Consider the following 12319-nt stretch of genomic DNA (forward strand, 5'->3'; position numbering starts at 1 on the left):
TTCCCATCAAATGACTGTATTTAACAGAATAGATATACAAACAGCAGCACTTAGATTCAAAACAAACACAGTCATGAGGAGAAATATGATCAGTAAATAAAACCCCAAGTTTTCTGTTATTTTTACTCTACCGATGAGATCATTACACCAAATAGCCCGACGCCACTTAGGAATACAAAGACAAGAAAAGCAAGGATTAACAACTGGGCAGGTTTCTCTGACACCAATTGAGTCTAGTCAGAGAATAAGTCATTCTCAACAGGGATTTTACTCTAGAACAGGCTTAATCTGGGTCCATGAAACCAGCTCAATATATGTCATATGATTCATTTGGTTACTTAGCACTAAATACATTTTGTTCTGAACTGTCAAAAAAAGAAAGAAACTCGATCCAAAGTACAAATGCAAGGCAACCATGTAAGCTTCAATAAGTGTTTGCTCAACAAAAACTTCACGCGTTGTTGTGCAAACACCACACAATTGCAGCTAGTTGTCTTTTACGTTGAATCAAGTATTACATTTTTTATTGTGTGTGTGTGTATGTGTTTATAGTGTGAAGACAACATACAGTTTATTCAAAGTGGTGAAGGCATACATGTATGTTTGGGTTTATGGTGAACATTTTAGATCTGGTTTAGAAAGTCACACTATATTCATACAGATTTCTCTTAGAAAACATCAAATCAAAAACTAAGTGCAAACCCCTTTCCAAGTTCTTTCAAAAGAGCTTGATGAGTTAAAAAGTATGATTTATTTGTAAATACTGCAGCATTGTTGGCAAACATTACCACAAAACACAATGGAGAAACTAGGCATTTTAAATTGTCATTGAGACAAAAATCTCTCTCTACATACTTCTGAATAATTTTCTTTCCATGTCTCTTTCATGTCATAACTATAGATAGGGAAATACTTGGATGGGCTCCGACTACTGTATATGCTTTGTCCCATTCCATTAATATCTTAACAGTGCATATCAAAAAAAGGAGACGCAAGCCTAACCTTCATTGTCTCCACGCAACAACGCTTTAGTTCAACCATTTCAGCCCCAGAGTCAGTAAGTGTGGAAAAAGCAAAAGCAATGAGAAACAACCACATTGAAAACCAACAGAACACACCAGTCTCAAACAATTAGACTCCAAACAAGCAGAAACAAACATCAGACAAACCAACAACCAAAAAAACAGAATAAGAAATGAAGCGCGAAGAGTCCAGTTTTTTTCTCTTCATGTGTTAAAACAATCGGATGATCGGCCAATCAAAGATAACCGGGAACATGCACTCCTTTTTTTCCTGTCTGGACCCATGTCAGCAGACTAAGGACTCTAGAGCACACAGCTCTCTGAGCAGTCCGTGGTGCTATCGTCAGTGGAGCGCCTCTTCAGTTCCCGGGCCTCTGTTTGGTGGGGGTGTGCCTGGCTTCCCTGTCCCCCATGTCGGGGCTCCTGGGCCTGGGGGTCCCCTGACCCACGGCCCGGGCTTTGCTCGGCCTCCACCTGGAGGTACGCCCGGACCCGGTGGTGCTGCGCCACGCTTCCACTGAAGTCGATGACGCGGCACTCGTACGTGCCCTCGTCTGACCGCTTGACGCTGGAGAGGCGGAGCTTGTGGGAGATGTTGCTCCCGGCGACTTTCACGACCTTTTGCAGAAGGAATTGTGTTTGTGAGTCATTAGCACATTAATTAAATTCCTAGGCAACAACAATTAATTAAGCTGACACTGAGATAATGGTGTTTAAGTTTACAGTTCAGTGTTACACACAGGGAGTACTCACGCTGATTTTGGTGGCGTCCTTAGACATCTCTTCCATCGTCACCACCTGGAAGGAATTGATGGAAAGACATCAGACGTATCGCAGCAATGACCTTGACATGTGCCTTGAGCTGTATTATCAATGTGAATAAACATCCAGTGTGACCTGAAACAATGTACGTCGACGGACATTCACAACATCAACGTCTGATCATCAACCAATGGGTATTTGTGACTGTCCAACACCAGGCCCAGTGGAATGTGATATAGGCTGGACATTTTTGCGTTCACACATCTGAAATTTCAAAACTTTCAGCACTGCAGCCAAATAAACGAGTTAATGTCCACACTGGGTAGCCTATTACCTTGGTCTTCTAGCAACTGTTTGGTGTCGAGTTAAGGAGCTATCTGGGTATGTTGAGGAATAATGGCATTTCTCTGGGTATGATGAGGAAGGAATGTTATTTCTCTGGGTATGTTGAGGAAGGAATGGCATTTCTCTGGGTATGTTGAGGAAGGAATGGCATTTCTCTGGGTATGATGAGGAAGGAATGTTATTTCTCTGGGTATGTTGAGGAAGGAATGGCATTTCTCTGGGTATGTTGAGGAAGGAATGTTATTTCTCTGGTTATGTTGATGAAGGAATGTTATTTATCTGGGTATGATGAGGAAGGAATGGTATTTCTCTGGGTATGTTGAGGAAGGAATGGCATTTCTCTGGGTATGTTGAGGCAGGAATGGCATTTCTCTGGGACATACATGTATGCATTATGCATTGAACTGATATTTGGAAAATCTATTTCTTCCTATTACGGCAATAATGGTGTCTAGTTCCTCAACAGGGGCCTCGGGTTTCCCGGCGTAGAGAATTCAGCCTGCTCCCACAGCCGCGGCAAAATGCTAATCAGCAATTAACTATTCCTTCCAGTGCCAAGGGCTGTTGTTAATGTATTCCTCTGCCCCGCTGCATTGTAGGCTAAGGTGAATTCAATCGATTCGGTCCTGTCCACAGTCATATATTTTATTTCTTTGTGTTTTAATAGTATGCTAACAGAGTCTGTGTGGGCTTAATTAGTTTTTTTTTTTTGCATGGTAATGATAATCAGGTAAATCCTTCCTCTTTTCAAAACCAAGCACATCATCCAGGAGAAGAACGCATGGACATTAGGAGGTCTAGAGTGGAAGGCGGATCGCATATTAGAACTGGGCTCTGTACATGTTTTGACAGGCATCCATCTGGGTAGATCAACTTTGCTTCATTGAGCTCATCAATTGCTGATACAAACACTGCTACCAGGTCAAACCGAACCACAGAGCTCTAGCTTGGATTTAATGACTCACAAACACAGGTGTCACGCTAAACACCCTGCGGCTAATGACATACTCCCTTTTAAACACCTGTCTTCCAAGCACAACGGTCATTTCAGTGACTTACCTGATTGGTGGTCCAGGCGGGTTTTTCTGGCCAGTCTTTGTGGTTCTTCATGTACCACCATTGGATCTCCAGGGAGTAGGAAGGGCCCGCCCCCCGGAATGAACAGGCCATCTCCACGTCCTGACCACTCTGGGTTGTGATGTCATGTGGAACCTCAGTGAACAGAGCTGAATGGAGAGACAGGATGAAGAGATTTAGTTGCAGGGAAAAGTGTTTATGCAACTGAACTGCCAAAGTAATCAAGCAATCAATTAACCACATTTTTGTAACATCTGTACAAGCCTTCCCAGCTAATTTCTTTTTTTTTTTTAAGTTATTCACTCAGAAAGCATCATGGGTGGGAATTTCTGTTTGTCTAATCCTTCAGAGAGCTAAAGGAGCTTGGGACATTTCTCAAACTAAGACATCCTTCTACAATGTCCCCTATCTATCCCCACACATCCAGCTATTAGACCACCACTAAATCCCCTTTCCCGCTCATTTAAAAAAAAAAAAACACAGCTAATTCATGGAATAATCCTCTTTTATAAATTCCCAACCACAGAGGCTTCCTTCAGCAGAAGCTACAGTCTTATAGGCAAGTCAATGAAAGATAATGTAGTCAGTGTATTTTTAAGCGATGCACTGTTGTTTCCATGCACCATCTGCAGACTGACGGGGATAAAAGTTCAACGAGAAACAACAGGTGGGTAAAGATAATTAAGTAAGAGCACATCAGAATAGTTGAAAGGCACTTGGGGGATTTTAGGGGGAATTGTCATGTATGCTTTTGGGAGACGAGTCTTTGAGAAGGGATGTATGGTTTGTGTGTCTTAGTCCTTGAAGACATTAGACTAGTTTCGGACAAATGTAACTTTACTGGATAATCTACTGCATTTTCTAATGGATATTGTCTTTTAGGCAATGTGAAGCAGGAGTACATAACCTATCATAATATTCATGAATATACCCCTGAAAAACACAAACCTCTGGACAAGTAAGCATTTCTGCGTTAGCAAAAATCACATCAATCCTAAACAGACAATATAACACACACTCCTGTCCCTTCAATGTATCAGTGTGTTGTATTTGTTATGTTTATTGTTTCCTGTGGATCACAGGAACACTTGCTGCTCCTTCGGCAGGAACTAATGGAGATCCAGATAAACAAATAAACCTCGATCCTTAGTGACTGCCCCATGCCTTCCTTTTCCTCATGCAGAAACTCACTGTGTAGAGCAAGTCACCATTAACCTCACATACATTCTGTCTAAGGGACAACAAGACTATTCCGAGATGACAAGCTTGAAGAGCCCATGGCTGAACCCATGATTGGGTGAATACATAGCAGTGGATGGATCGTCTAGTGATGTTCCCTTGAGCAAGGCACCTAACCCTAAGCACTCCTGGAAGCTGCTCAGGATAATGTGGAATGTTACATTTTATTTTAAATTGTGAATTTATTCTCAGTACATGCAGTTTGTGCTAAACACATTCTAGAAGCAGAATGGGCCCAAGGACAAGTGAGGTTGTATCAAACCCCACTGAGTCTCATTTTAGACTGTACTGTAGTCACTCTGTCTCTCTCGTTCTCTCTTTCTGACTCTATCTTTGCCCATGTACTGCGTGCACAGTTATTAGGCAAATCGTATTCCTCAAGATTTATTTCATTGTTGAACAAACACAATGCTCTCAGTCAATCCAAAATATAATTGAACTTCAAACCTGAATGTTTAACAAAGGAAAAGTGAGTTTTGATCTTTCTCAGGGGAATACATATGAGTGCAGAATTATTAGGCAATAATTGGTGTGCAGAATTATTAGGCATCTAATTAAAAAATCTCTCAACACATATTGTCCTTTCAAAAATATTCAGTGACCAATATAACCACCCTGTCCTGCACAAAGATCGTGGCCTTCTTGAATGCTGAGGACTTCTTCCTGTACCACTGCTTGAAGAAAGTATCTTCCAGAAACTGGCAGTAGGTTTGGGAGTTGAGTTTCAGTCCATCTTCAACCCAAAAAAGGTCAAACTATCCTTAATGACAGCAGCCCATACCAGTACCCCTCCTCCACCTGTTGCCACACCCTCCCTCATTACACCAATACATATCACCTGAAAATGATTCAATCCAATGAGCATTCAAGTTTTTATGGTTTGGAGTTGGAAAATGTGCATAGAAATACTAATACGATCAGAACACTCACTTGCCTAATAAGTGTGCAGTGTAGAGTGTACACTACTCTGTTCTCAGCGTGGAGAATAACTGTGGATGTTAGTGCTTCGCCCCGTTTCAGTGGGTCTGTCCTATTTGTTAATTTTACATTTTTCTCAACAAAAAGAATTAAGACCATGCAGAGTAACTCCAAGCAAATACATTTTACACAAGATATGATAAGATCTGGGCTGTAGCTGAAATGGGGGGAGGCTGGTTTGATTCACGGGGCCCATGGCTTGGCAGGGCCTGCTGATTGTGATTATGTCAATGGGGTGGCCCACGCTTATATTTTATAGGGGGCCCAGGATTCCTGGAAACAGCCCTGGATAAGATTGTAAAACATAAACAATGCAGTACTTTAACAGCCAAATGCCACGAAAGTGACAACAACAAAAGCAGGCAAATGCAAAGGCACCAAATCTACATGTGGGGGTCCTTCTCATCAACTCCTTGAGAAAAGTGCTCAAACCTCAATGTAATGATCTTTTAGTGTAAGAGAAGTGGAGAAACTGGGAAGTTCTGTTATCTATGTTTTTAAACTGGATTTAGCTTGTAAATTGGCACCAGCAGGCTAAATGGCGTTAGCAAAGTGTGCACATTTTCATTGTCTACATTTGCTTATTGATTAATCCCTGTTAGTTTACAGTATTTTCAGAAATGGCACTAACTGCGTTTGCTGACTGGCCATTCAAACGAAATAAATTACCTACACAAATTATAACACTACAGATGGAAGTACTGTGAGGGCGAATTGGTTATTTTTAATGCGTAAACAGTATTTGCTGTTTGGTAATTAACGGAAATTAGAACTTGTTTGCTAGCCAGCTTAATCACAAAAGCCTTCTGTTCTTTTGCTACTGTATTTCATTGTTACTTACACCAGTAGGCATTCATAAAGCATTTGAATATTGATGTGTCCTGTTGTGTAAACCGCTTCCCTAATAAAGAGTAGACATTCCACAACTTCTGTATGTATATTTTGGTCATGTAGCAGATGCTCTGATCCAGAATTACTTGCAGGGTACAAAAACTGGTGATATTTTTTACACTGTTGGCTGAGGGATTCAAAACCATCAGTTACTAGTCCAATGCCATCTGCCAGCCCGACTTATGCATTTTCCCTTCTTTTGGCATGACAGTCAACTGAAGGCACCATGTGATTAACAGCAGCACTGGGTGAACAGTCGCAGAGGAATGGATAGAACTGCAATGGGCCAACTGGAAGCTACTCCTACTGTTAGAAGAGGGGAGGTCAGCACACCAGTTTTCCAGTTTGATAATCAGTGCAAAACACTTCCCTTTAAACTGCCAGACTCACACTACATTTACAGGTGGTTAGGTCTCACGCTGTATTTGTACAGGTGGTTAGGTCTCACACTGTATATTTAAAGGTGGTTAGGTCTCACACTGTATTTGTACAGGTGGTTAGGTCTCACACTGTATTTGTACAGGTGGTTAGGTCTCACACTGTATTTGTACAGGTGGTTAGGTCTCACACTGTATTTTTAAAGGTTGTTAGGTCTCACACTGTATAGGAACAGGTTGTTAGGTCTTACATTGTATATGCACAGGTGGTTAGGTCTCATATTGTATATGTACAGGTGGTTAGGTCTCATATTGTATATGTACAGGTGGTTAGGTCTCATATTGTATATGTACAGGTGGTTAGGTCTCATATTGTATATGTACAGGTGGTTAGGTCTTACATTGTATATGCACAGGTGGTTAGATGGATACTAAATCAGACTAGCTCTGAGCTGCATCCTCATCCTCATAAATAATCCTCTTTTTGAGAGCCCCTTCTGATCAAAAAGACTGGAATCTTCAGGCTTTGGGAGAGAAACAGGGGAGAGAAAGGCCCAAATGTGTAATTGATATTCCATTGGGCCTCTGGATCAGTGAAGGAGGGAGGGAGAGAGGCAAAGGATGGAGAAATGGAAGGAGAGACAAAGAAAGAAAGAGGGGTGTTGAGGATTGACTGAGTCGTGCCCTGGATGCTCCGCTGCTCGCGGCCAGACTTTGGCCTCATTTGTGAGGAGAAAAAATAAGAGGCAGCAACAGAGAGCTAGAGAGGAAAACTACGAGAGATAGGGGGAGGTGGAGAGACTAGGACTGAGGTGGAGAGAGACGACACACAGAGACAAAGCAGAGATGATGAATGGAAAAGAGCAGAGAGACAATGAGAGAGGGAGTAGATTAGGAGAGAAGAGAAAGGGAAGACAGGGTTCAGTTCCCATGGGGCACCCGAATGGAAATTAGCCCCAGTATGAACATGTATACACACACTGCACTAGGTTGCTCTTAATAAGAATGGATGCCTAATTACTACAATGTAATTCAAACGGGTCAGAAGAGAGCTGGTACACTCTGACTTCAAAGGATACCCAAGAAAGACGTTTGGGCACATTCCCTCAGCGGTCTGAAAACCTTGTTGCCCCTACGCCTACGCAAGATGGCACTACCAATAACGTTTAGCAAACAGACCATTGTTACACCTCAGCATGCTTATCTACATAATCAGATCTGCACACTGATCTGAATGAAGCCAATGTCCATTTTAAGATTTGATCGGTGGAATTGAAGGAGATGAGATGAGGAAAGGAAGCAGCTGTACGGTTGAGCTGCACCCAACTGCACAATCATGGAGGGCTTTGTACATAGTGACATACCTACAGCATAAAACTGGGCACAAAAACAAAACACACACAATGGATGCACAGAAAAGGCTGCGAAGGGTGCATAATCCCAACGGAAAATGACCTGATCTTTTATGGTCCGTGACTTTAGAATCATGAGCAGTGTGAAAGCAGGCACCTTCCTTTTTACAAGCTGTTTATTGGAACATCCAAAATCCCATGATGCCTGGTATCAGCGGCTCTGACAGTCTGTTTACAACAGATTTTGTTTTACAATTCAGACCACCGTAAATTCCCTTTATGTAACTAGCTAGAACAATTTAACGATTTGTTTGTTACTGTAAACGCATACTGAATCACCAGGACACTTGCAAACACTCAAAGGTTTTCTGAACACCGATTAGTACGGTTTTGTTTTAATACCACTACTGAAAACAATAATAAACAAGCCAGATTACTTTCACTTCTCCTAGCTTCGCCTACTTCACTTCACCTAGCTAGAAAAGTGAAGATCATCACAATGTGATGTTGTTTAAACTACAGCTTACTTTTGCCAGTAAGTCTGCAGCTGTTGTTTTGACTAACATGCCTTCACTGTCAAACTCAGTCTGTAGCTCTAAGCCAAACCCATACAACCCAGTGCAAAGTCATATCAAGGACATTGCAGGAAGCCTTGTGTGACGCTTCGATTTGGGATTTTACACTCCAGTAAGATGTTCTTAAGGTAGATCCTGTACTTTCAAATTCCCTCAGCCCCAAAGAGACTTACTCAAAATACTAATTCTGCAGACTCAACCTTTCCTCTACTCGTTTGCTTGCTATCTTTTTCTCTCATTCTGTGTGATTCCCTCTTTCTCACTTGCTCTCCATCTCTCTACCCTGCTCCCTCTCTCCCTCCCTCTCCCTCTCTCCCTCCCTCTCATCTCCCTCAGTCTCTCATCCTTTCTTCCCTACTCAACATGTTTTCCCCTCGCACTGATCATGTGGCTTTCCTCTTCTCAAACAAACCCTCATCTGTGTTTCTCTCTTGGTACTCCTCTCATATTCTGAGCTCTAGGCTGCTCTCCCTTTTCCTCCATCTCTACAGCCCATTCAATCAATCTCTAAGGCCTTCTCTTCCATCTCTAAAACCAGTTCAATCTCTAAGGCCTTCTCTTCCATCTCTAAAACCAGTTCAATCTCTAAGGCCTTCTCTTCCATCTCTAAAACCAGTTCAATCTCTTAGGCCTTCTCTTCCATCTCTAAAACCAGTTCAATCTCTAAGGCCTTTTCTTGTACATCCAAATGCAGTTCAATCTCTTAGGCCTTCTCTTACATATCTAAGGCCTTATCTGCTCTATCTCTTAGGCCTTCACTTCCATCTCCAAACGCAGTTCAATCTCTTAGGCCTTCGCTTCCATCTCTTAACCCAGTTCAATCTATTAGGCCTTCTCTTCCATCTCCAAACCCCATTTAATCTCTTAGGCCTTCTGTTCCATCTCTAGACCCAGTTCAATATTTTAGGTCTTCTTTTCCATCTCTAAACCCAGTAAAATCTCTTAGGCCTTTTCTTCCATGTCTAAACCCCATTCAATCTCTTAGGCTTTCGCTTCCATGTCTAAACCCTATTCAATATCTTAGGCTTTCTCTTCCATGTCTAAACCCTATTCAATCTCTTAGGCTTTCTCTTCCATGTCTAAACCCCATTCAATCTCTTAGGCTTTCTCTTCCATGTCTAAACCCTTTGCAATCTCTCAGGCTTTCTCTTCCATGTCTAAACCCTATTCAATCTCTTAGGGCTTCTCTTACTACTTCTAAACCCAGTTCAATCCTCTTCCTAAATGGCATACAGTGATGCGTTCCCACTCCTACACCAGAGGACCTGAAGGCTCTCTCTCAATGGCTCTGGCAGCTGTTCACAGCCCTAGGAGAATGAACTCTGCATGCGAGTACGTGTGTCTGTGTCCAAATGTCTGTGTCTTTGTGTCTGCATCTGTATGTCTGTATGTGTCTGTGTGCCTGTGTGTCTAAATTTCTGTACGTTTGTGACTGTGTCTGTATATTTGTAGCGGTGTGTCAAATCAATCATTCAATCAATCACATTTATTTTATAAAGCTGTCACAAAGAGCTTTTACAAAACACCCAGCCTGAAACCCCACAGTGTTGATGCACAGTGGCTATGTCTTTGTCTGTGTGTTAGTATATACACTGGGAGAACAAGTATTTGATACACTGTCAATTTTGCAGATTTTCCTACTTAGAAAGCATGCGGAGGTCTGTAATCTTTATCATAGGTACACTTCCAGAAAATCACATTGTATGATTTTTAAACAATTAATTTGCATTTTATTGCATGACATAAGTATTTGATCACCTACCAACCAGTAAGAATTCCGGCTCTCACAGACCTGTTAGTTTTTCTTTGAGAAGCCCTCCTGTTCTCCACTCATTACCTGTATTAAGTTCACCTGTTTGAACTTGTTACCTGTATAAAAGACACCTGTCGACACACTCAATCAAACAGACTCCAACCTCTCCACAATGGCCAAGACCAGAGAGCTGTGTAAGGACATCAGGGATAAAATTGTAGACCTGCACAAGGCTGGGATGGGCTACAGGACAATGGGCAAGCAGCTTGGTGAGAAGGCAACAACTGTTGGAGCAATTATTAGAAAATGGAAGAAGTTCAAGATGACGGTCAATCTCCCTCGGTCTGGGGCTCCATGCAAGATCACATCAATGATCATGAGGAAGGTGAGGGATCAGCCCAGAACTACACGGCAGGACCTGGTCAATGACCCGAAGAGAGCTGGGACTACAGTCAAAAATAGAGCTTTTTGGTCTAAACTCCACTCGCCAAACATCATTCTTTGGGGATGGTTTTCTGCAAAGGGGACAGGACGACTGCACCGTATTGAGGGGAGGATGGATGGGGCCATGTATCGCGAGATCTTGGCCAACAACCTCCTTCCCTCAGTAAGAGCATTGAAGATCATACGTTTCCTGTAGTTCTTGACCAGGTTTGCACACACTGCAGCAGGGATTTTGGCCCACTCCTCCATACAGACCTTCTCCAGATCCTTCAGGTTTTGGGGCTGTCGCTGGGCAACACGGATTTTCAACTCCCTCCAAAGATTTTCTATGGGGTTGAGATCTGGTTAGGCCACTCCAGGACCTTGAAATTCTTCTTACGAAGCCACTCCTTCGTTGCCCGGGCGGTGTGTTTGGGATCATTGTCATGCTGAAAGACCCAGTCATGTTTCATCTTCAATGCCCTTGCTGATGGAAGGAGATTTTCACTCAAAATCTCACGATACATGGCCCCATTCATTCTTTCCTTTACACAGATCAGTCGTCCTGGTCCCTTTGCAGAAAAAACCCAAAGCATGATGTTTCCACCCCCATGCTTCACAGTAGGTATGGTGTTCTTTGGATGCAACTCAGCATTCTTTCTCCTCCAAACATGACGAGTTGGGTTTTTACCAAAAAGTTCTATTTTGGTTTAATCTGACCATATGACATTCTCCCAATCCTCTTCTGGACCATCCAAATGCTCTTTAGCAAACCTCAGACGGGCCTGGACATGTACTGGCTTAAGCAGGGGGACATGTCTGGCATTGCAGGATTTGAGTCCCTGGTGGCGTAGTGTGTTACTGATGATAGCCTTTGTTAATTTGGTCCCAGCTCTCTGCAGGTCATTCACTAGTTGTGGTTCTGGGATTTGTTCTCACCATTCTTGTGATCATTTTGACCCTACGGGTTGAGATCTTGCGTGGAGCCCCGGATCGAGGGAGATTATCAGTGGTCTTGTATGTCTTCCATTTTCTTATAATTGCTCCCACAATTGATTTCTTCACATCAAGCTGCTTACCTATTGCAGATTCAATCTTCCCAGCCTGGTGCAGGTCTACAATTTTGTTTCTGGTGTCCTTTGACAGCTCTTTGGTCTTGGCCATAGTGGAGTTTGGATTGTGACTGTTTGAGGTTGAGGACAGGTGTCTTTTATACTGATGACAAGTTCAAACAGGTGCCATTAATACAGGTAACATGTGAAGGACAGAGGAGCCTCTGAAGAAGAAGTTACAGGTCTGTGAGAGCCAGAAATCTTGCTTGTTTGTAGGTGACCAAATACTTATTTTACAGAGGAATTTACCAATAAATTCATAATAAATCCTACAATGTGATTTTCTGGATTTGTTTTTTTCATTTTGTCTCTCATAGTTGAAGTGTACCTATTATGAAAATTACAGGCCTCTCTCATATTTTTAAGTGGGGGAACTTCCACAATTGGTGGCTGACTAAATACTTTTTTGCCCC

General features: G+C 42.3%; 1 protein-coding gene across 2 annotated transcripts in view; it reads right to left on the minus strand.

The window, feature by feature from the left end:
- LOC105016736 (V-set and transmembrane domain-containing protein 2-like protein) overlaps positions 1 to 12319 on the minus strand; it is a 28820-nt gene continuing 16501 nt past the window's right edge. For both annotated transcript variants that reach the window (XM_013138126.3, XM_013138127.3), the window contains exons 2-4: positions 3189 to 3355; positions 1776 to 1820; positions 1 to 1640 (exon numbers count right to left, since the gene is read on the minus strand). In XM_013138126.3, coding sequence (XP_012993580.1) covers positions 1326 to 1640; positions 1776 to 1820; positions 3189 to 3355 — 527 coding nt within the window. In that variant the 3' untranslated portion in view covers positions 1 to 1325. The remainder of the gene's footprint in view (positions 1641 to 1775; positions 1821 to 3188; positions 3356 to 12319) is intronic.

This window comes from Esox lucius, chromosome 17 (assembly GCF_011004845.1).
Source record: "Esox lucius isolate fEsoLuc1 chromosome 17, fEsoLuc1.pri, whole genome shotgun sequence".
Lineage (NCBI taxonomy): Eukaryota > Metazoa > Chordata > Actinopteri > Esociformes > Esocidae > Esox > Esox lucius.